This window comes from Chelmon rostratus, chromosome 20 (genome assembly GCF_017976325.1).
Source record: "Chelmon rostratus isolate fCheRos1 chromosome 20, fCheRos1.pri, whole genome shotgun sequence".
NCBI lineage: Eukaryota > Metazoa > Chordata > Actinopteri > Chaetodontiformes > Chaetodontidae > Chelmon > Chelmon rostratus.
In genome coordinates, this window is record NC_055677.1 from 10,064,046 (window position 1) to 10,088,428 (window position 24,383).

Consider the following 24,383-nt stretch of genomic DNA (forward strand, 5'->3'; position numbering starts at 1 on the left):
TCGAGAGTCTTAAGTCTTAAGATATATTTAGCATTTAGTGGTTAGTGTTAATTTAAGATACAGTCTGTAAAAGTGTAAACAGGCCTGATGTAGTTTGAATTACCAGCTAAAAAAGTGTTCAATATATCATATCTTGTGCTGTTAAACATTTCAGACAAGGAGAAACTGAAGAGGAGAGATTCAGTGAAAAGTGAACCATCTATTTCCCCCAAAAGTGACAGCAGGCTAATGATTTTTCCACATGAAACCTCAGGCATTGAACTCAAGTGAAGCCTCCGCAGTCTGAAAGGAGCCTGAGAAAAAAAAAATTCCATTTTCAAGTCACATGAAACACCTGCATGTTAAAGAGGGTACTATAGGACATATTTTGTGAGGGAAACATTCAAATCCTGAGGCACGAGTAACACGACTTCACCTGGTGAATCAAGTGTTTGCCTGTAAGGTTGACTTAAAAAAGAAAAAAAGTGAAGACTTCAGGCTGGTGGTTTTCAGCCTTTTTGGCTTGAGTCACACATTATGACCTCAGCATGGACATGAGCTGTAATTAGTCTGCGCATTAAAAAATAAAAGATTATAAAAATTGTAGGGACACATCCATGTATTCAGACACACTCACACCTAGGTATACTTAGATAAATGTGAATTTAAAATAAACACACAAAGAAATCTCCAAAAATCTCAAGGCTTATGTTGAATATGAGGAGGAAACAAAACTTTTATTAACTAAAAAGTGATGTTTTCCTCTCAGATTGTGTCATTTGAGGGCTTTGTGAGACCCAAAGAGGGGAAAGTATCTAATATGTCTAAAAAAAAAAGAAAGATAAAAGTTTGATCCTTTAGATATGTCTTTTCTAAGTTGCTTTAGGTGTTCTGTTATGGACATGTTAAATGCACACTAGAGCATTAAGCCTACCCAAGAAAAACACACATATTACAAAAAAAGTGTAAATGCTTTACATTACCTCTCTGTCAGAATCAAGTAATTTTATCTACGTATGCAACACATGATGTAAACTGCATGTTTGTTGCTACTTTTCTTGCAGAGGTTATGATGCAGTATTGTACATTCAGATTTGACCTGTGCCATCCATACAAATCATGCCCGAACAGTCGACATATTCACCGCCTGCACTCCTGCACTTGCAGATAAAAACTGTACAGGAACCACTACAATTCAGCAGGGTCTGCATCTCATGGACGATTCTCGGTTTTCCAGCATGCAGCTCGCAAAAGCTCCCACAAGAGAGAGACAGCAGCTCACACACCAGCACAGCTTTAAGTGTGCGCAAATATTAGCAAGAAGGGACCACATTTTCAATTAGTTCTGAGTATGATTAATAATTTAATAGAGTCCTTGCTCCCTTTTTTTCATATTTCAATGGAGTGCTGGAGTGAGATTACAGTTGTGCATAAATCTGATCTTCTAATCACATCACGTCTAATAGAAAAACGACAGTGGGGTCTATAAAAAGAAAAGTGCACTGATATAAATATAATACAAACATTTAGGCCTAAATCTGCCAGGACTGACATTACTGTGCAGCTCACTGGATTGATCTCACATGTACACACACGTTGCAGTTCTAAACTGAAAGGTAGATGGCGCCATTGTAGAGGTACTCCAAATCCATTTGAGGACATAAACTGACATAAAAAAAAAACAACAAAAAACAGAGGCTGAAGATGCTGTGGTATTTATTAAACATTCATAATGTTTGAGTAAAATCAGAAATACTATACTTTGAAAAGTTTTTCACATTCATGATACAGTAATAAACCACAAAGACAAAAGGTTACTTTTTCCATTGAAGAGTTTGCTGATCCTGAACTTAAGGCATAAACTCACCAACCCACAAACTCCTCAAACATATCAGAACTGAGAGGATCAGACACTATACAGTATGTATTACTGTACATTTCAGTGTATAAAAACGCAAGTAGAAAAGGAATAGATAAATATACAATATAAAATATATACAGCTTATTTCTGATAGTATTTATCATAGATGGTTTTTATACCTCTAGGCTGCTAGAGTGGCCATTTTGACAAGATCCAGCCCAGATGTCCTCTGCTGTGACTTTGTATAAGTTTGTGACTGGGTTTATTTATTTACATTCAATAACAATGTTATGTAATGTCAGCTTATGTGGGAGGGACATGCAGCACAGAATCAAACAAGAAGCAGTAAGATGAAGATTTTCCTCTTTGAGCATTAGTGTCTGATCTGAGATGATAACAGTGATTGCTGTTGTGTGATACACAGTGTCTTGACTTGGTGGTTTTGTTCCCTCTCAGCAGACTTGACAGCTCAACTGTAGCGGCTGCTGCGACTGTGACTCCTGCGCCTGGAAGAGCTGCGACTGGAGGAGCGATACGACCTGCAGAAGACGGAGATGACGGTGAGATATGTGGACTTTTTGGGCATGAATCAGATACATACGCCGAGGCTGATTGATGAGCGTGTGTCGGTGTGAAACCTCGATCTAACACTGAGCCACAGGAAGGAAAAGATAAAAGGTTCAGAGGTTGAAGTGAGGCCTGCCACCATGTTGATGTCTGTCAGGGGTCTCTTACCGGGAGCGGCGGTCTGAGCTCCTGTAGCTGTCACTTCGCCGGCGGCCTCGTCTCCTGCTCGCGCTCCGACTCCGACTGGAATAGCTGTCGTAGGAGTCCGACCTGCATTAACAACAACAGAGATTCTGTTTTAGGGAATATCTCCAGAATAGACCCACCACTGATTTTATCACTGATGCTCAGCAGGTATCTAAATGTTGTCATATTTACAAGAATAATCTGTCTGTGTGCATAGTGATTGGTCTGATTGCTTGGTGATGCTGCATTCTTACTCATTCAGCCTGTGTTGAGATCAAATTGGATCCTGGTGTTTTAATCTGAATACAGTGTTTGCACAGTTCTGTTTGTAAGGGGACTCAGTGACCCCTCACATCAACAATTTAAGTGACTCTCAGCACATTTACAGACCTGGATCTCCGGCGGCGATTATATGAGCGACTTCTGGAATGACTTCGACTGTATGTCCGACTGATAAGAGAGAGAGAGGAAAAAAAAGACATACAGGTTTGAAAGATTAAAGAAAGTAGAAAAGTGGACAATGGAAGGTTGTCTACAGAGTAAAAGCATTTTTTAATATGATGGAGAGGGTTGTTAACTGTTTCCAAGTCGAACGTGGCTGAAGTGTAAAATGAAGAGCAACATACTGAAACCACACTGCTTTTAACTGAACACACTCCCCCACTAGGTTTCCCATTAGGTGCCACAATGGATCATTAAATCAGTGTTTCAGTGTCTACCTGTGACTCCTGTAACTTCCATATGTGCTGCTACGAGAGCGTGACCGTCCTCTTCCACGCCTCCTCCGACTCCTGCTGCGGCTCCTAACAGAATCGCATCGTGTTATAAATCACATTTTACCCGAGCTGGGATAAATGCTTCACATCCATCAAGTCTATCGCTGCACAACAATCTTGATCCACGTCAAATGAAGCCCCTCCAGCATTTGTAAAGATTTACTGATGGTGCCCTCATGCTTGTCGTTTAATCAGTGCTGCTTTTTGTCTTACCTGGAGGAGTAGCTGGAGCTGCGGGATCTACTCCTGGACCTGCTGTAGGAGTGGGACCAGCCTCTGGAGCGGGACCGGTGGCTGGAAACGGAGCGAGACTTCCTGGACGCGGATCTGGACTTCTTCTGGGACCGCGTGCGGGACGGTCCCCTCGTCTTTCCCACCGAGGGGGATCTTTCCTCGCTGGAGCTCTCTTGGTTCCTCGGCCTCTGGTTGAGCCTTGCGGTCTTACGAACCTCATCGAACAGAGATCCCGGTCGGACCCGGCTTTTGCTTTTTATCTCCATTCTTACTCCCTGCGTGTTGGAGGACTGGTTCTCTTGTAGTTGGAGGTTTTTTGTGGCGACGGGGGGCACGTTCACATTCTGTAGAGCTGACATTCCTTTCAAAGGCTTCCATTTGAAGTTGATTACAGTGCTCGGTTTGCCAGTGGTTGCTTCATCCTGCAGTCCAGCAACGGTTGTTGTGGAGGTAACATATGGCTGTTCTTTGCTATGAGGTAAACCTCTATCTTTACTGGCCATATCTGAAGACTTTGAGGTAGAGTTTAGGGTTACTTCAGGGGCGTGGTGAGAATCCTGTGCAAGTGGAGGTTCTACAATCTCAGCGTCATGCTCAGGGGTACAAATGTCCATATCATCTACTGACTCCTGTTCTTTGATACTGGGTAAATTAGCGCCGTTCCTGCTGGATGACTGAAGATGAGGTTCATGGCGTTTTGCTTTCTGTTGCCCTCTGTCTTCTTCTCTACTTGGATTCTTGTTTAAAGAGGTTAAATGTTGGTCCTTTGCATTCATAGTGTCCACACCAGGTCTTTCTTTGGCAACTGCACCAGGACTCTGTTTCTCTCGTTTTGATTCATCTTCGTCCTCCTCCTCTCCGAACTCTAAAGGTGGCTGCCAGTGAAAAGTCTCTTTGAGCTTCTGATGTTTCCTTTTGGATCGTTTCCCTTTGTCTTTACTGTGACGGGAACTGCTTTTGTTCTCACTTCTTCTCCTGTGCTTGTGCTTACGTTTGGCCTTCTTCTTGCTCTTGTGCTTCTCAGGCTCTGCTGCCTTCTCAGGTGTTTCCTCCAACTGACCAGAAGCAGCAGAAGCAGCAACAGCAGCAGCAGCAGCAGCACTCTTCTGCACCACAGTGACCACTGCCTCAGACGTCTTCCTGGAAGTCTCAAACTCTGATTCTGAACTGGCCTCCCCTTCCTCTTTTTCAGATATGGCCAAAGTCTTGCCAGTTATATTTTCAGAGTCACTTTCTGAATTCCATCCGGTGGGAGCAGACAACTTCTTATGAACAACTTCACTGGACTGAACTGCTTGTTTCTGCTGTTTTGACAAGGTGGCACTGTTGCTTTGGCCAACTTTATCGCTGTCACTATCCCATTCAGACCTGCTATTGAAGCTCTCCACTGGCACTGAGCTGTAATGCTTCGCCTCTTGATCCTGTGAGCTGTCTTTCTCTTTTTTCTCCACAGAGCCACTTTTCTTCAAGACACTGTTGTCAGGGCTATGATCACAGCCTGCCCTGTTCTCCGATCCGGACTGAGCATCTTGACTAGCAGCGAGTGAAATGTACTTATCTAAATTTTTCACTCTCCTCAGAGAGCTGTAATACTCCTTCCATTCCTTGTCTAGTGAATTTTTCTTTTTGCTACGTGTTTTCTGAGAGTTTTCCGAGTCTGATCTGCTGTAGGAGGATGACCTGCTGTTATACCGATAAGGGGATCTGGTCCTGGACCTACTGTAACTTCTGCTCCTCGAGCGACTGTATGAACGGCTGTAGGACTTACTTCTGGAGGACCTGCTGTGTGAGCGCCTTGCAGGTTTGTGTGCTTTGTCACTTTCAGAGTCACCTGGCAGACACTTCGGTGTCACTGAAGTCGGAGCTTTTTCTGTGACGCTATCAGCAGCTTGTCCAGAGGAGGAAATGTTACTGGGAGCTACTTTAGCTTTAATTTCCTGAATATGGATGTAGGAGGGCTTCCAGGGCTTTTGACCAGGTTTCCAGCGTGAGGGTGGAGGACTGTCGCTCAGAGGGATCACAGAGACACTTTCAGGAGCCAGGACAGTGGGGAGTCTGGAAACAGGGGGGACTTTGCTGTCTGGAAGCTTGTCAGGCACACGGATCATGGTGTCCAGTTTGGGCTTGCTGGCTTTCCTCTTTCTTGGGGATCTGGATGAACTTCTCTTTCTGGATGGAGACCTAGATCTGTACCTGGATCTTGATCTCGACCTGGATCTAGAATAGGACTGAGATCTGGATCTGGACAAAGACCGACTTCTAGACCTAGATAGGCTTCTGGACCTTGAATAAGACCTGGACCTCCCTCTAGATCTGGACTTACTGGACGTGTAGGATCTAGAGTAGGACCGTGAGTCTCTGAAAGACAGTGAGGAGCGCCGTCTCCTCCGAGTCGAGGAATGATGGTGATTTGAAGAGGAGTGGGATGGAGAACGGGATCTCTTGGACTTTATTTCTGAAGACACCGACCTTTCGCCCTCCGACCGGTGAGACTCTTGAGGTTTGTTCTTAGAGCTCTTCTTCTTGCCGTGTTTACGTTTTTTGGCCTTCTTCTTGTGTTTGGCTTTCTTCTTCTCTTTTTTCTGTTGGCGGCGCAGACTGGACCTCTCAGAGCTTCGGTCTGAGGAGTGTCCTGCAGACCGCGACCATGCAGAGTCGCTGCTGTCGTCCCATCTGCTTGAGGAATGGTCATTCAATCTGTTAAGTCAAAAAATGCATGAAGCAAGAAAAAACAAAGAGGAAATCTGATATTCTAAGTTACAGAGTGAAATTAAGACATACTTGTCTCCCTTGCTCCATCGCTCGATGCTCGGCGGTTGATAAACTTTGGTTCTCTTCATCTCTTCTTTCCAGTGTGGCGGAGTTTCACTGCTGCCACGCTCCTCTACAGATGTAGAGCGTGATTTAGACCTTGTGGGGGTGTGATACCTCTGCAAAAAAGTTCAAATGTATTCATACTTCAAAGTACATTCATAAGAAAACATCAAAAGTCTTCATAGAGCCATGCTTAAAGAGCTGTGATTTTCATAAAAATGCATGGAGAAAAACAAAATTTAACTGTTTGTGGTCAATGAAATAGATGTCAATCAATTCTGTACAGCCCTTTCTGGCTTGTAACCCCTTAAAAGTATAATATGCAACATTTATACATCAAAATGTCAAAAAATGTTTCTAACAATGTTCAAACCCAGAGGAATCTGCAGTTTTATTCAAGGTAACTGTGCTTTTCATTTCGAAGCCTGTCTTTGGGGTCGTATCACCTTTACCCCTCTAGTTGCTATAACTTTCAGGGAAGCAGGAAATCACCAAATGATTCATCAGAGTGAGGGAGAAAGTCAGTGAACTAGCTAGCTAGCCACTTTACTGTTTGTTATTGTTTGTGTTGCTCACTCATGATGGAGTACGATTATTTATTTTCATGGTGGCTGTTTAACAATGACGATAACAGCAGCCATGATCCCACGCTGCATCACGTCATCAAACTCCTTCTTTTGTTTTTGTTTTTTATAGTCTATGTCTACCGTTTGCGACCAATTCAGCCATTATTTGAAAAATTATTTAAGATCTGAAGAATTAAACATGTCTTGTAATCTACAAAAAAACAGACATTTCAAGGAAGTCAAAAAAATAAGTATAATTTTGGTCTACTGGAATCCATGTTTTTCTTCTTTCCTTTCTTGGGGATTCTCCTGCAACTCGTATTCAGAAAAATTCATTTATGTGCCTGGCTTGTAAAAGTAGGGTTCTGGTTAACATAACAGACATTATATTGTCCACTTGCAAATATTTTCCCTTGGAATTAGTAAAAGTGGGTCAAGTAAAATTACAAGCAGACAACAACAATGAATACATGAACACCAAATCTGACAAATGTCTGATTTTAGTTGAGGTGAACATACCATTGTTCCTCTGCCTTTGATCTTCCGTCCAGACTTAGAAACCGCTGGTTTCTGGTCAGCTGAAACAGACGTTTCTTCTTTCTCGACACTGAAAAGATCAAATTTTAAAGTAAACACCTACTGTAATTACTTAGGTATACAGTGTTCAATGTGTAAGCTAAAATGTAGCCCAAGGAAACACGATATAAACTTAAAACTGACAGCTCTGTTTTATCTTCCTGAGATGGCATGTCCCGCCGCAGCAGGAAGCGGTTCTCGGGCACCGGCGGGATTTCCTCCGGTCGGACAACAGGCTTCTCTCTCTTCCCACTCTGCTCCTTCTCTCCCTCCACTTCATTCTCCCCCTCCAGCATCTCTCTTTCCGCAGGACTGCGAGAGCTTCAGCGACACAATGCAAAACAATACTTTGTTATGCAAAGAATCTGTGTCTTCGGTCTCAAGGCAGTCATGTCAGTGCTTTTAATACTTGGATATACTGATCGGCCTGGATTAAAACATTTGAGATACATGTGGGTAATTATATAAGCATGTAAAGATGTGATCATGAACAAAGATAAAAAATAGATACCTTTTTTTGGAGGACGTAATGTTCTTCTCCTTCTTTGATTCCCTCCTTTTCTTTTTTGACCGTTTACTCTTGGCATGTCTCTTGTGCTTGCGATGTTTGTGCTTTTCATCAGATTCACTTTCAGATTCCACCGAAGAGGAGAACTCATCGGAACTGAGGGACGAGTCAGCAGAATGTGAAGTCCGTTTCCTCTTGCCTTCAAGTACTGAAGTAAGAAACATAACAGCGTGTGTCATTTGATTAAAAAATCTGCTTATTTTTAGGAATATAACACTGATATATTCAGTAACAGCAAGAAGGAAACTTAAAATGCCCTGAGTCATTTTCAGGGTGGTGCAACACTACAACAACAAAGGCTTTGTTTGATTCCTCTCAGTATGTTAGAGGCAATGAAAGCAAGCCTGGCAGAGTCAGGTGGGCAGATGCCAACTGGAGTCCGCAGAGATCACCTCGCTGATCCTCATTAAACAGCAGATCAGGTTACACGCCCCGTACGAATGCCAGTGGGGGGAAACGCTGGCATCAAAATGCCAACCTCTTACAGAATGAGCACAAAATATGACCCAGTTACAATCACAGGCAGCACACGTTATTCCCCACAGGAGACAAAAAACAAAAGAGAGAATACAAATGGGATAAGATCACTTAAAAAACAACAGATAACATGTATCAAGCTTTTCATTTAGAACTAATACAAGTTTTCATACACACCTGACATTAAACTCTTACTACACTGGCAGGATGGCAATATGTTAAAGCTATAAAGACCTGAACTGGAGGGGTTTTCATGCAGCAGTAGGTCAAAAGTCTATTATGAACAACTCAACAAACAAGTACTGCTTGTGTCTCCAAGGTGTCTGTAGTTTATTCCTCCTCTGCAGAGCTACACTGCTACCAAAAAATATGTTTTTTAAATCAGCAGCTTAAAATAGTCCCCAACACTAGGTACTCCTGTTTAAGTTGTTGTTGCTAAATACTGCAGTGCCCAGTTGTTCTAAAAAATGAAACAGAAATAACTGAACCATTTCATACAAATGAAAAAATGTTCATCTCCTCAGTAGGAACAAATGAGCTCACGGGTGAGTGCCACAGATGAGGTAGAGAAGTCTGCTTTTGGCTATTTCAGCAGATTTTCTGACAATAAAACAAGCGTGAATTCACAATAGCTGCGACCACATACGTGCATCCATGCGTTAATGCATTCACACAAACACACAACCGCAACCGCAACACTTGACCTCCAAGGCAAATTTCAGCCCCACAGACAGAAAGTGGAGGTTGCTGAAGGGTGTGCATGGCTTCGTGGACCAATGAACTGATGGACCAACGTAATGAGAGACAGAGCCCTGGTCGCAGCTACAAATGTTGTTGTCCTCTAAGGCATCATGTCATTATAAGCTTCCAGACACATCGTAAATGGATTTTTAGCTTTCATATTTTCTCAAAAACAAAAAGCACATCAGAGTCAGAGAAATAAGATGCTTCTCGCTCCAGTAAGACATTATGTGTGTATGAATTGGTGTGGAAGTGATTTGCAGATGACCCTCCAGGTGAGTGGGCTCAACTGTGGGGGGCCAACACACTAGTGACTCTGCTGAGTCCAATGATGCCTCCCATAAGAATCTACGACAAACAACCCACAAGACTCTATGAAGGCTCGGCTAAATGATACGGGGTGGGGATTACTCACAGTAATGAAAACGCAACTCTGCTTCACCCATTAACGCCTCCAACAAATGTCTATGACAACTGGTTCATGAGTTATGAAAACAAAAAAAGTTAACAAGTTTTGCGCTTTTTTTGTTTCGGGCCAGGTTTCTGAACTTACCATCATTAGCAGACTTGGTGATAAGTTGTCCGCAATCCATCACTCTGACATCGGCGTAGGGCCTGCTGGCTGAATCAGTCTTCAGCCCCTCGATCTTCTTTATCACTTCAAAGCCCGAGATGACGAGACCAAAGACGACGTGGACTCTGCACAGAGGTGGACAAGATTGATGCCGGTTACCGGCGACTTGACTATTATATGATGTCACTATCTTCAAAGGCCCTGACTGTATTTTTCTCAATCAGATTCTTAATGTGAGTGAAGGTATCCCACACGCACACACGGTTTTCTCCAGTTCTGGTTATTTCATATTTCTGTATTTCTTTTTATCCCCTCTGTGCTCTTCTGACTAGTTTGGGTTATGAGTTACGTTATGTACTTCCATGCACCAATCAGGATTTAGCAACATTTCAATCCAAATGTGATTACAGCTAGCGGGTTGTTTGCTCACTGTCAATCAAATATGATAGAACTACACACATACAGTCATAATGAAGCAAAGTTTTGGACTGTTCAACTAGTAAAAACCATCTTTGAACCTTGAGTGTTTCTTAAGTGGTCATTGCTATCGAATGTAATGATGAAAAACAAGATTTCAGGGGCTTCAAGAGTTCTGATTGAAAAGAATTCACTAAATTGCTGGAAAATCAAGTCAGAAAGGAAGGTGCACTTTTAACTGTAAAGACCACTCTGATGCCTTCAGTAAGTGTCAAAGAGAAATGAGATTTTACCCGTCTAGATGAGGGGCCGTCTTGGTTGTGCTGTTTGGAAAATCCAGCAAAGAAGCCAGGGAAGGTTGACCAATGACAGTGGCGGAGTCATGAGAGAAGCAGAAAAAGAAGGAAAAGAATGAGAATTAACAGGTAACTTCAACAAAGTGCGGATGCTACTGTACCACGGGAAAAGTCTCAAAATCAAAAAAGTTACAGAATTTGAAAGACCACCATTTGTTTAATGATATCTGATTGCAAATCACTTTAGAAAACACTTGTAATTTTGGCTGTTGAATTAAAAACAGCTACCAAAAGGCAATGAAAACACTGAAGTGTGGGTGATCAATTTGGGACATACAAAAGAAAGACAGACTGTTGCATTTCCACCTCTATGTTTCAAGAGTTTTTATTCACTGAGGACATTTCTAACTTGTGGTGACAACCTGTTTTCGTGATAAAGGAAGTCTACAAAGCCAAATAACCTCAAGCCACTTGTGAATATTCACACATCCAAAATAAACACTGTACTCTGCAGAATACTTGCAAATACAAACTACTGAATGATAAATACAGTCAGGAGAAGAGAGAGAAACACAGCCTTGGAGACACATTACCTTGGAAGAGCAGGATGCTAGAGTTTCTGTAAATTTTACACAAAAAATGGCAAGAGAAAAAATGTAACACATTTTTAGGTAAAAAAAGAATGAATCCATGTTTCTCTGCACTTTGAAATCTAACTGCACACAGAGAGGGGATTGCTGACGTTCACACTCTATGACAAATTCTACTCTACAGTTTCAAAACAGAGAAAGGGACAGAAAGCAAAAAACATTCAAAAAATCAAATAAACAATGCAAGTGACCTGTCAGTATAATGGCAGAGTTAATAAAGGTGGACAGCGATGTGATTTACTTCATGTTACTCACATGAAGAACTGTGAGCCGTTGGTGTCCTTCCCACGATTGGCCATCGACAACAGGAAGGCTCTGTCGTGTTTGAGAATGAAGTTCTCGTCTGTTGGGAGCAGAGAAAGAGGGATCGACGTCTCACAGCGTGTTCTCTTATACGTAATAATGGAAATATTCAGGGAAGAACAGGAAAAAAGGAAGAATTTTTTTTATCCGTCAAACCTAATCACTGCCTCACCAACCAGTCTTTCCATAAAAACCCTGTTTTGTGACTTCTAGTCCTTTTCTCTAGTGCCAAACTGGTTTTGTATGATTTAAATTATTGAATACAAATCACGTACATTCTACAACATCCTCACCGTGTTCCAAGAATAACATATTGATTTCCATTCACTTTAACTACTTAAGATGGATTTTTCATGCATTGTCTTTCTCCTAATCAAGGTTAGATTATCATGATAGAGCTGAACATTTTTGAGCAGGGATCATTTAGAAAAGTCTCTACGATGGTTGATTCAAAGAGGATCCAATAGATTTCAGAGATACCAGCTAATGATCATGCTGTCAAAAAAATTAAACGGCATAAGAGAAGACAATTGAGAGGAAAACGTGCCGCTTGTAAAAACCAAACTGAACACACAAAAAAGCTGCTGATTGTGACAAACCGCTTATCTAAAGCTAGTTTCGAGTCTCCAGATGGTTTATAGCACTATAAATACTAAATTAGCAGACAACAAACTTGTTGAATGCTTTGGAAAATTGGTCCACAGTGAAAATTGACTACAATATAAAAAGAAATCTCATATAATCCTTTAAATATAAAGAAAACATCCCAGGGTTTATCGGAAAAGTTAATTGACTATAAATAGAATAAAGGTCACGCTGAAGTGATTTCAGTTAAGCACTGAAGATAACATTTGTAAATATCATCAAGCTATTTGCATACAGAAACATAAAGGTTTCTCATTTTGAAAACACAAAAACGTAAATGCTTCCCAATGCCTAAATCTTTACTTTATCTACACGTACAACATATGTGTCTATGAGTCTTGCTATTGAGCAGAGAAACCTGCAGCCAGCATCTGACTGCATATCATCGCAGTCATGAGGCTATAAATACTACATATGTAACATAAGTAATATGGACAGCGCCGAGGCTTTGAGTGGGTTTAACAGGGAGGCTGCCTGAATAGAAAATCCTGTAACATCCCTTCAGCACAAATTTGCACTTGCACCATTGCAAACATTTGCACTGGTTTAACTGAGAGAGGAAGGTGGTGGGGACAATGTTGACATGGTGTTACTGAGCTGTGTACATCTCTTACCTTCTCATTTTGCAAAAGACCACTCTATAAATAAAAGAATATGTTGAAAATTTTAGGCAGGAAGATTGTAGCTTTCAATAAAGAGAATGCCTACTCTCCATGCTGATTTGATAAAGCCTACAACTGTTACTAAATAGAGACAGCACTATACAATGGAAAAGTGAAGGTCAACAGAGCCATACGTAGAGAAATTCAAAAGAAAACCATTATTACCACAATAGGCACATGCAACATTATGCTCATGCAAAGGTAGCTAAGTCAGAGGCTCACAAGTATTCAGATAAACATTTATGGACTGTTTATTCATTAATTTGATATTCCCATTACCTTCAAAGTAGCCACCATATATAGACTCTCCTCCTCTTCCATTTCCTGCAGAGATAAACATGAAAATTATTGAGATCAAACTCCAGCTTCTTAATATTAAATCACATGAAACATGTATAGACAAAAAAAATGTTGTTTTATCAGCATTCAGGAAAGAGTACGGTCAGCATGAAACACCAACATGGTACACTGGCCCTTTGATGAGATAAACAGTGTCTATTTTTTTTCCAAATCAGTTTTTGTTGTTATTAATTGTTGGCTGTGAAAACATCACCATTATCAAAGTGAATTTTCTACCTCGCCATCATCTTTTTCACAGCAGCAGTCTTTCACTCTGTTGCCTGTCACTGGGTTTTATATAAAAATGGAGGCAGCAGTTTGAAAAAGGTGGAGTAGTAGGCTGAATAGGCTCAATTTGACTAAACACACACTCATAAGTGGACAAGATTATACATTAAGACGTTATTACCTTCGGTGAAGTCGCCTCCCTGGATCATAAAATTCTTAACAACTCTGTGAAATGTGGAGCCTTTGTAGCACAGCTTTTTCCCTGTGATTTTGCCAGTTCCCCTTTCACCTGCAATTACATGTATGTTAGCTGAGCTCTCATCAAACACAAAACATTCAACAGACCTTCTGTGTGCAGGTGGCTTGAGGTGCTAAGAAATGTTAGTCTTGAACGTTGCCACATGGGGTTTATTATAAACAAGGGAATGAAACCACAGTTGGGGGAAAGGAGTTTCAATAAACTAGGTGCCTTTGTTCAGGCTTCCCGTTGTTAATACTCTTGTACAGGACTGCAGAATTAATTAAGAAATCTTCCACTGGATGCTGGCAGGGTACAGAATATGGTTCCGAAGCTATTACCCCCCGGGATTTCCTTTCCCCTGGGGTGAAAGGAGATGTGGAGGCAGAGATTTCATTTGCTGATGTGTTTAAGCGTGCTTTCAGAGGACAGAGGGCTGGCTGTTCAAATGGGCAGCTTAGGTTGCTAATCTTCTAGTATTTTGCTTCACTGGCTTCAGCATTGTTCCAAGGGTTTGGTTTCTAATGGTGTGAGCTGATCTCCTTCTAAAAGGACACATTAGACAACCACAGAGAACTGCCCAGCTGAATAGTGTTACTGTCTTATGTTGTGTCTGTATGTCCAGGGAGAGGAACAGACTACCCAGCCCTCTCCCATGTCTGCCCTTGCCAGTATCACATTCCTGTTGGCCAGGTGGAAAATGAGAGGGAGGATCGATCTGCAGTCTGTTTGCAGATTAATGGCCATCTCTCAGCAAGCTACCCCTACCCCAGTACAGTGTGTTCTACACGGTGGGATGACAGAGCAGGACCCCTCTACTCCATCTGTCACTTGAGAATTTACACAATAGCCACAGCTCCTTTCCTCAAGATATCAAATGAGAAAAGAGTGGTGTGGAGCGCAACACACTGTGTTTGTATTTCATATTCTTATTTCTTCAGCTACTCATCATGATAGTTCTTAGGGTAGAGGCAGGACAAATTAGAAAGAAAGAGAAGTGAAACGACTAAAAAGCAGGATATAGAGTGCGTTACTCACCAGTGCACAAAGAGAGAAAGTTTTTGCATGTCTTGGGACAGATATCCGAAAAAAGTTGAAAGACTATGCGCCCAACTGTGACACACAAAAGAGAAGAAATATTAGCAAGTCATATTGTAGCTACTAAAAATTAGAAACATTTTACGAAATGAGGCATTGTCGACCTAAACTTGGTGTTACTAAAAAAACAAGTAACAATGAGGGGACTAATTAACAGGCCAAGGATACAATTAAGGCTTACAAGTAGTCTGAATGTTACTACAATTCACACATTTAATTGGATTCCAACAATTAGAAGAACCCTGTGGGGAAGCTCAGACATTGTAGAAACTTTTCCATAGCTAGAAGCAAGTCTGAAACTATTCTTATGAGCATAAAAGGGGCTTTGTTTTGTACCTCCATGTCCAAATATAAGTCAGTTACATGTATTTAAACCGAGGCCACAAAACCTGTCTGTGCCACACATTCACATCAACTGTTCAAAGTTCCTGCTCGGAAAGTACATAACGCTACTAGCTTCTCAGGGCTAGATTTCAATACAACCACACAGTACAAGCACAGTCACTAACCCAAACCCAACACACTAAACCAATGCACCACTGGGTGTTCCACTTTCACTTTGTACAACCAAATGAATTTCAATCAAAGGATGCAAGCCTACAAAAACAAACTACATACACACAGTGAAACATCTTTATTAATGATGTCAGTTCAAAGTACTTGATTATAAAAGTGAGCTGTTTACATGTCCAACCAAGTCTCATACCAGTAAACTGATTTTAAATTCTTTCTTACCTGGCTCCCGGTTGAGCTCCACATCAAAGTAACACTGAGGGCAGTCTTTCACCCCCATTGTGATCAAAGTCTGGGTGACCTAAAATGTAGAAAGTGTACAAAAAAGGTAAGAAGGAAGAAATGATAAGGCTGCCTTCTCTTAAAGAAGCAGTAAGTGCCTCATTCAGGTTCCCTTTTCATCTGTCAGTGTACAGTATATTTGGAAGAGTGCTGGAAAGCAATGTAGAGACGAAAAGACAGTGAGGGAGGACAGAGACAGAAAGGGGAGGGGAGAGAACGATGGGAGGGGAGTGTGACAGAGAAGTCTATGGGGAAATGTACTGGCTATGCAAAGCCAAGCAGACCACAGCGCAGCTTTCTGTCTGTATTTATTTAACAGTTTCCACTGTCCACTTGGATGACAGTGTGCGACAGATTACAGACACTGAAACATCACAAACTGCTGCTACTACTGGTGAACAGCAGAGCGAGAGCGGGAATTAACAGAAATGTATCTTCAAGGCGTATCAGTGGCCTGTTAGTTTCAATGTGTGTGTGTCTTATGTTAGCAAGAAGCCTCAACAACAATGTCAGCAAACACCAATGATGGCACCCTTGATTAAAATGATTCGGAAATCATGGCACCATGTTTTCAAACCCTGCCTCAACTTGTTCAATGCCAGCACTCCTCTACTTTTGCACAAAAAGTCAATTAGTGTTTGTTAATTATGACAACAAGCCAAAAGTTGCTCAGTTTGTGTGTTCCATATTAGACTGACATGTCTGCCATGCCAGACACTGTTTTGCTGGCAGAGAAACTGCAAGAAAGTAGAACTTCCAATCATCTGTCAGTAACATCTGGTCTTATTAATAGGCTAATCTGCCCATAACTTGCATGGTTTAGGCTGCATATTATTCAGAAACTGCTAGGTCACTGTGCTGATATTTATCAGTTATCGCCTCATATGGTATGTATGTGTGTGTATGTGGTGGTGGTGGTGGTGGGGGGGGGGGGGTATTTTCACAAAGGGAACAGAGCACAAGCATTACTGGCAGTAATTTAAGGCCAACGACAGCAGCAAACCACAGGAAAGAGATAAGGCTCCACTCGATGAAAGCATTGATCAAGCAATTGTAACACGAGAGGGCAAGCTCTGAAGTGAATGAACGCATATAGGAAAGTTTTCACAACCTAATTTCTCAAGTGTGTCAACAAGATTTTAGTTTTAGACAATGAACACACTTATCCACAACTGATGTTAATGATAGAACAAAAAGACTCTACAATAATGCAGCTGAATTATACTGTATTCACAAATCAGATGAATGCAAAGTGAATTATTGTTATTATTATTATTAGAATCTATTATATTCTAGTCTATACAGTAGCCTATACGATCCATCATTTCACCGACCACTGCCCAACTCAAACACAGGATTACATTGTGTTCATAGCCAAATATCATGTTACAAAACCTTGACTGTCTTTGATGTAGTGGGAAAGGCACTGTCAGGTTGTAAAACTTCCCTGCTATATATAGACAGCAATAATCGACTTAAGGAGAAGTCTCAAATGTGCGGAGCATTTTCAACCCCATTTAGTTGAATAAATTAGAGGTAATGTGAGCTACATGCTCTACACGCCATGCAGATCACAGAAGCGAATGAGCCTGATAAATAATTTAAACAGAAACAAAATACAGATGCAATGCACCACAAATAACGTTTTTGTCGATCACAACCAGGAACTGCTGATCATCAAAAAGTCGCTGAACATTAACTATTAGCTAAGGTTACCCCACTAATGTCCACATTCACGACTTGTATAACGTTTGCTGACCGTCAGTACGGTACATACTTCAGTCGTGGCGTTGACGGTTTTGTCTAAAACCGAACAACTGCAAGACAAGCGATAAGAGCAAAAACAGAGCAAATGCTCACTGGGCTAGCTACATTGCTAACAACAGCTACGTTAACATAAACGTTTGGGCTTGCAAAATGGTTGAGCTAGCAGCTAGTGACTAGCTAAAGTTAGCTTGCTTTCGTTAAATCTCTCTCAGCCATAATTACTGTGCACATTTAACGTAACGATGAAAATGAGATTACAGGTCATCCACAAAGGCAAATTATATAACAAACCTTTGTGCAGTAGCTAGCCAGGCAATTAGCTAGTCACTGATGCCGACGATAAGGAACCGTGAACTTCACTTTTTAGGGCATAGGATCGTTAACTCCGACTGTACAAGCATTTCTGTCCCTCCCGAGTTTCCGTAGCAGATTTGTTGTGGTTCTGTTGTATCAGGAAGCAGACTTCAAGTTAGCACCTTAGCTAATTTTAATGTAACTTCTTACGTATATGTAATTTACGTTTTCTGTATTAATCACTGGCAATAGAAAGTATGTGATTTCACTCGTAACGCGCATGAGGCTCGTGCTGGCGATGTGCTCGTGCTGTATGTCTTTGATATGATGCTGTAGCGCTAGCTGACGTTGCAGTAGCTAAGTAAGAAACAAGGTGCAGCATGAAACCCATGATAATGAGGTAAGGAGTAAGGTGTTACTACACATATATAATTACATATGGCAAACTAAAACACACTTTTGCAAGTGGCACTTAACTGAGCAGAATTTTAAAATCTACGCAGTAAATAATATACACTCATATACTAGTCTGTATGTACACCTGCTAAAACTGCAATGAAATACTTTCCTTTCAACGCTGTGGTTAGTTTGGAGACTGTAGTTTGTGGCGCTGCTGGATTGTATTGCATTAGTAATATGTGTTTATAATATTTAGGCTACGCTCACTGATACAAATGAGGTGGACAAAAATGTACGAAACGCCTCATAGAATAACTCAATACAATTTAAAAGAGCCTTTAAAATGACCATCAAGTTGAGTCAAACGCCTGGCGAAGAGTTTCCAATTGTATCCTTCATGAAGGTAGGATGTGTTATTAGACGGTGTTTTAGCTAAATGTGCCTAATAAACTGGCAACAGTGTATTATAATATATAGACCTTATAAATGTAGAGTTGACATGAATTGTTAATTGAGACAGTAGATCATTAAGTATTAAATTAATGTGCAGCAATTAATGATCATAATCAATCATTTAAGTCATTGTCAGGTAACAAAAAGCCAAAAAGGAAATCCTCAGTTGTAAATATGTGCTGCTTCTTTTTGTTTTTGTTGGTCAAACAAGACAAGACATGTCAGGTTTGGTTTTAGGGACTTGTGATGAGCGTTTTTTAACTATTTTTGTCATTTTATAGACCAAAATTAATTGATTAAAATTTCTCAAATTATTAAAATAGTGTAGTTGCAGCCCTGACAGCAGTAATAGTAATGATCTGATTTTCGGCTTGACCCCACATAGGCAGTGTGTTCTTCATGGACCCAGTGGATCATGTCTCTGATCCTGTTTGCCTTTGTGGTCCGGGTCAGGGATGGACTCCCCCTCTCAGCCTCCACAGACTTTGAACACAACCAAGAGCTCCAGGAGAGGAAGCAGCAGCTCAGGACCATCAGCAAGGCACTGGCCCGTTTCCCCGACAGAGGGACCGTCAAGGGCCAGGAGCTTAACATACAGTAAGGATTCAGGAACCAAGGCAGACTGTTTCCTGTTTCGCCGTTAGCTCACAGGGGCGTCCATGTCACATTGCGTCAGGCTGTTTGTTTACTAAACACCTTTTTCTCCTCTCACCTGTTCAGCTTCGTCTCGTCAGAGGGTGTATCCTACATGACCGTGTGCCACTGCAGCCTCCCTGTTGCTAAGGCCTTCTGCTTCCTGGAAGATCTGCGCTGGGAGTTCACGACATGCTTCAATAGCTCTGTTGTTGCCTTGGCAAACAGACCGTATCCATTTTTGGAATTTGGTGAGTAGGAAGAGAAAATGTGTCATCTAGCTGTTGATATTTTTTCTGCAAACTATTTTGCTTTGAATTGAAATATGATGTTTTGAATGGCAAACAAAGCCAATGTGTTTTTGATGCTTTAAACTAAAAATAAATATGCTGATTTATCCTAATGTTACTCTTCCTGTCAATTGACAGACAGCAAAATTCAGAAGCTGAAGCAGCAGTACAACCAGAGCGGCGGTCCGGCCCTGGAGGTGACACTGGCAGAGGTCCAGGAGGATCTGAGGATCCACCCACCACAAGTAATTCACTTGGAGGAAGTGGAGCTCACCAACGGCATTGCAAATGGGCATATGGAGCAAGCTCCTGGATCAGGTAATGTTGTTGACCATATGACTTAAAAAGTATATGATACACAAAACAGTGCTATGTCAATTGTTTTATTATTTTACACTTCTTTCTTTTGTCTATTAACAGGTCAGAATATAAGACTCAAACCAGTGACAGCACCAGGCATCCTCTTGCTGGTCCTAAATATCATGTGTGCATCTTTGAACATAATCCGTGGTGTTCATCTCATAGAGTACACATTCCAGGTACGTGCCACACACACATTCAAGTTTTTTATATTCAACATGTTGTTTAAAGTTATACGACAGCCTTCTTACTCACATCACAAAGCCGGTTGTTATGATTAGTTGGAGATTTCATTCAGGAATAGTTGTGGATTTCATTCAGGAATAGTTGTGAATATGCTAACGTTAATTAAAGATATGCTGAGCTGGCTGAACTGGCTGCGGTGCATTAGCATTTTGCTGTGAAAGCAGAGGTTTCATAATGATGAGGTATGCACAAAACTGCAAAATTGTCACTCTTGTGAGATTTAGCTATAATCTGGAATAAATGTGGTACATTTTAAATTATGTGGACTTTCACCTTAATGATAAATCGCTGCTTTGTTTAATTTTATTGCTTTCCCTTTATGCAGGATGATTATGACGGTGTAGGGAATGTTGTGGCATTTCTTCTGGCGTTTGTCTGCTGTGTGTTTCAGGTAAATTTAGTTCACATTTTCAGCACAAACCTGCTCTCTGCAAGCCGAAACCACCCACATCACACTCTCTGTTACGCTCTTCTTCCATGTCAATGACCTGGCTTGTGTCCACAGTGCCACCTCTACCTGTTCCATTCATCTCTGAAGAAACACAAGTCCTTCACTCTGTTGAGTGTGATCGTCCTATGCAACCTCTACCTGCTTGGCCTGAGGAACGTGTGGCAGCTGATCTTCCACATTTCAGTCGCCTCCCTCTCCACCCTCCTCATCCTCACCCGCAAACTCCAAGACAGAACCAATGACTGTGGGGTCTGAGGCGTAGAGGACTGTTTGTTGTGTTGCACCTCTTACAGCTCCAGGTGAGAATGACGGGGAAGCAAATGGCTGATGATCCACACAAGTTATGAAGAAGTTGTGTGGATTTTTATCAAAAAACATAATCTTGTGTTTTGAATTTTGTGTCATCTTGGAAAATTATAATTACAGATTAATATTTTCTTGTATTCAGTATGTACTTGCACTTTGTGTACATTGTTTCAAAGACTGTAAAGGACATACAGTGAAATGCAGTTATTTCTGGTTAACCCAAAAAATAACACCATAAACAAACACTAACAGAGAGGAGATGTCTGCTTTAGAAACAAAATGATCAAACTCAGTCAGTGCCATCCGGTCCCAAAAATGATTGAAGAAAATGTGTTTTTTCTGTCAGAGTTGCCTGACCAAAGTTTTTCATGTAGAAACAATAATAATAATGCTCACATTCAGCTCAGTATTATTTCTGCTGCCATAGGCCACTGATTGTCTTTGCAGTTTACAACACAAGGTGACAGTTCATGACTATAACAGACATTAGATTTAACTGTATTTTTGAAATAGGCACAAATGGCTGATTTGCAGATAGCTAGGTCGTCCGTCCCGCACTGGTAGCAGCGTGATACATAAATTATTTAGCGTAGTTTGATTTAAAGGACGAGTGTGTAAGATTGAGGGTGGTTTGTTAGGGGAATATGGCAGAAATGCATTGTAATGCATGCATTTCTGAATATCACCTGAAAATAAGAATCATTGTGTTTTTGTGACCTTAAATGTTACACTGCCGTGTTTATCCAGTAGCCCAGAATGGACAAACTTTATGTTCATCGGCTCTTCTACATGCTTGGAAAGGCAGGGCTCAGGTGAGGGGAATTTAGCTTGTTGCAGTTTGCAACCTCACCACTAGATGCCACTAAATCCTACACACTGGTCCTGAAAGATCAAGTAAAAAAGACAGTGCAGCTGTTTTTATTTGTTTTCCATTATTTGCTCGTTAGGCTAGAGTGAAAACCTAGTGCAGAGGTGTAAATGTAAAGCTGTGGGTTCTTTTATGCCTTACTGTGTTTAATTGTGTTGACTTATATATAGATACACCGGCAAGTGCTCACCTAGTTATTACAAAGGTTCAGATGTAAGGGCTTCATTGTGTAATGGAAATTCATGGAAATCATGTTCTATCCTGAGGGACAGTTAGTCTTATAGTCTTGAAAGACATTACTTTAAGTCCTGTTATCTTTTAAACACTTCAATTTTCAACACAGTTTGTGATCAAAGGAGAATAGTATCACATCAGCTCCAATTTTTGTACAATCATAACAAATTTAGTTGTTTCAGTTTGTTTCATCTTTATCTACTGATTTCTGTATTTTGAAAATGTAAACTGCGGGTAAGAATACGAAAGCACTGATTTTATGGGTAAAATAGTTTTGAAGTTTGTTGGAAAAATATTTTGACTGCACTATTAGGTTTAGATTTTTCTTGTGTTGGGTATGCCGGGTCGAATGTGTTGCATATTGGGTTCAGCTAAAATTATATTTATATCCTGGTTTATGTTAACTTGGCTGATTTTTTTTAGAATTCTCTCTTTCTTTGAGGTTGTTATCTGTAGTTCTCAGATGATTATAAACATAGAAATCATATGGTTGTAATCTATGTTTCAGTATAGACATCACAGCAGTGCTGCTAAATAACAAGGCTTAGTAAAAGTCTCATTTTAGTTCATTTTTTAACATTTTGTGTATTAAGCTTCTTAGACATTCAGTTTTTAATAGCTAAAGAGTTGCACTGATGTCCGTTAAGCAAGGGAAGGAAATCATTAGTTTATAGTGTTTGTCAGGCAGGTAGGGTTGTGGCGTTGTGTCCTTTTCATTAAACAATTCCCTTTTATCAAGAAAGATGCAGGGATTTTGAAGGAAAATGAAAAGGTTGCATCTCATCCTACAATCTGCAGTTTGGAAAAATTCCTTTTAGCTTGTAGCTTACAAAGTTTACAAAACGTGAGGAAATTCAGACGCTTTTACTTCATGCACTTAAGCTGCAGATAACTCAGTGGAGGATTTTATTAATGCAGTTTCAGTTTGTTTTCCAGCAATGAACAGTAGCTCTCGAGTCTTGGACAGTAAATTTATGAAAATTGCAAATACCATAAATAAGTGAAACTTAGTCATTATGTGTAATGCCGCGTGGTATTTTCTGTACAAGACATTGGTGATACTGTAATACTTTTGCTACAAAAGAGGTTTTACTGATTCACCGTTTCCACTGTAGACTACAAGTTGTTGACCAAATGAATTGTAAAATAATGTCACCACAAATGTTCTGAAGACGTAGAACCAAAAAACATGGAGGACGTTTTAAGACTTGAAATGAAAAATGAAGGAATTGTGTCGATTATGAGAGTTTAGATCCTACAGATGAAATACACTGAGAGATGTGGAAGCCTTTTCTTTACATTTATTGCTTTCTTTTATTGACATCTGAAGTCTTAATAAACGGTTTGAAACTCATTCAGGTTCAGAAGGCAACCAGAAGTACGTTTAACAGGACATTTTCTTTATGTTGTGCGATACAGAACGCAGCAGAGTGAAGTAATTTGTATCTAATTAGACTCATATAGGGTTGATTCAGTGTTTTTGTGGCTGCAACCTGTTTGTAATAATGGGAAGGAATGTAACAATGTCATTCATTGTAACTGCCAAATACACTGACGATTACAGGGCTTTATGTTTTTCCTGCGGTGGTAAAACTGGCAGTTCATTAATAAACAGTGTCTGTTTTCCATTTGTGGCTCTTTGATGTGTTGATGTGTCCCTGCAGTGATATTTTATTGCCTTGATTATTTGGCTCATTTTCCCTTTGTACTATGAAGCTATATGCTGCATCCAGATAAGAGTTTTAATGTATGAGCCTGCATGAAAAGCAAAAGAGGACAGGCAGGAATAAAGCTACAAATAAATCAATCAAATAAATCGCTACAGCAACAGTAAATGTAATGGTTCATTTTTCCTATATTACACCAGATGGAGCTCTTTCACAGTGTACTAATCTTCACCTGAATTGGCGTCTGTTTCAGAGGTCGTTGCTCTGGTTAGTTGTTGGTTACATTTATTAATATACGTCTCACTACAGCCTTAGCCCAAAGTAGATGTGATGTTATGCTACAAGCTTAACAAATCTTATATATGAAAGTGTTCTGCAGCCCAGAGAGAAGAATGTTAACTAGCAGAGCCTCAGCTACACGCCAATGATGTAGTTGTGATTACTCACTTGAGAGACAGAGTCAAGCCTGGCAGGAAAGGTCACAAAATACAAAAATAAAATGCAAGAGAGGCGTAATCGTTTTGTTGTGTTGCACAATTTAGCAATTGTGGAAGCAGTCCAACTGCCCGTCCACACCCCGATGTGACCCTGATTTACATAGATCAGACTAAAGTTTAAACAGCTGGAACAGTGACTTCAAGTAATGTTTTTATACCTCATCCACATCCTGCATCAAGTATAAGGTTTATGTCTTCATTTGAAGTCCCCACAGCTATCTGTGCTCTTATTTCACCGGTCATGTACCAGTTTCACTCAAAGACAGATCGAGTAGCAGTTTACAGAAATTATAACTGTAGATTCATTCAAAAATACTGTTGAATTATC

General features: G+C 40.6%; 2 protein-coding genes across 7 annotated transcripts; one reads left to right on the forward strand and one right to left on the reverse strand.

The window, feature by feature from the left end:
* Window positions 1-1,678: 1,678 nt before the first annotated feature.
* nktr (natural killer cell triggering receptor) lies at window positions 1,679-17,789 on the reverse strand. 6 transcript variants are annotated; one of them, XM_041961062.1, is made up of 17 exons: window positions 17,649-17,789; window positions 15,531-15,609; window positions 14,736-14,810; window positions 13,641-13,748; window positions 13,172-13,216; window positions 11,538-11,625; window positions 10,630-10,659; window positions 9,899-10,044; window positions 8,071-8,275; window positions 7,704-7,880; window positions 7,503-7,590; window positions 6,385-6,533; window positions 3,583-6,276; window positions 3,313-3,396; window positions 2,984-3,043; window positions 2,576-2,677; window positions 1,679-2,379 (listed from the first exon to the last, which is right to left on the reverse strand). In XM_041961062.1, the coding sequence occupies exons 2-17, from the start codon at window positions 15,586-15,588 to the stop codon at window positions 2,310-2,312; spliced, it is 4,179 nt and encodes a 1,392-aa protein (XP_041816996.1). In that variant the 5' UTR covers window positions 15,589-15,609; window positions 17,649-17,789; the 3' UTR covers window positions 1,679-2,309. The 6 variants fall into 6 exon arrangements, with proteins under 6 accessions (XP_041816996.1, XP_041816995.1, XP_041816994.1 ...); XM_041961061.1 differs by having other exon boundaries at window positions 3,583-6,279; XM_041961060.1 differs by having other exon boundaries at window positions 3,583-6,300.
* A 13-nt stretch (window positions 17,790-17,802) lies between these two features.
* Window positions 17,803-23,601, forward strand: sec22c (SEC22 homolog C, vesicle trafficking protein). Its single transcript, XM_041961067.1, has 7 exons — window positions 17,803-18,051; window positions 18,889-19,100; window positions 19,224-19,387; window positions 19,565-19,744; window positions 19,847-19,965; window positions 20,358-20,423; window positions 20,538-23,601. The coding sequence occupies exons 2-7, from the start codon at window positions 18,919-18,921 to the stop codon at window positions 20,736-20,738; spliced, it is 912 nt and encodes a 303-aa protein (XP_041817001.1). The 5' UTR covers window positions 17,803-18,051; window positions 18,889-18,918; the 3' UTR covers window positions 20,739-23,601.
* The last annotated feature ends 782 nt before the right edge of the window (window positions 23,602-24,383 follow it).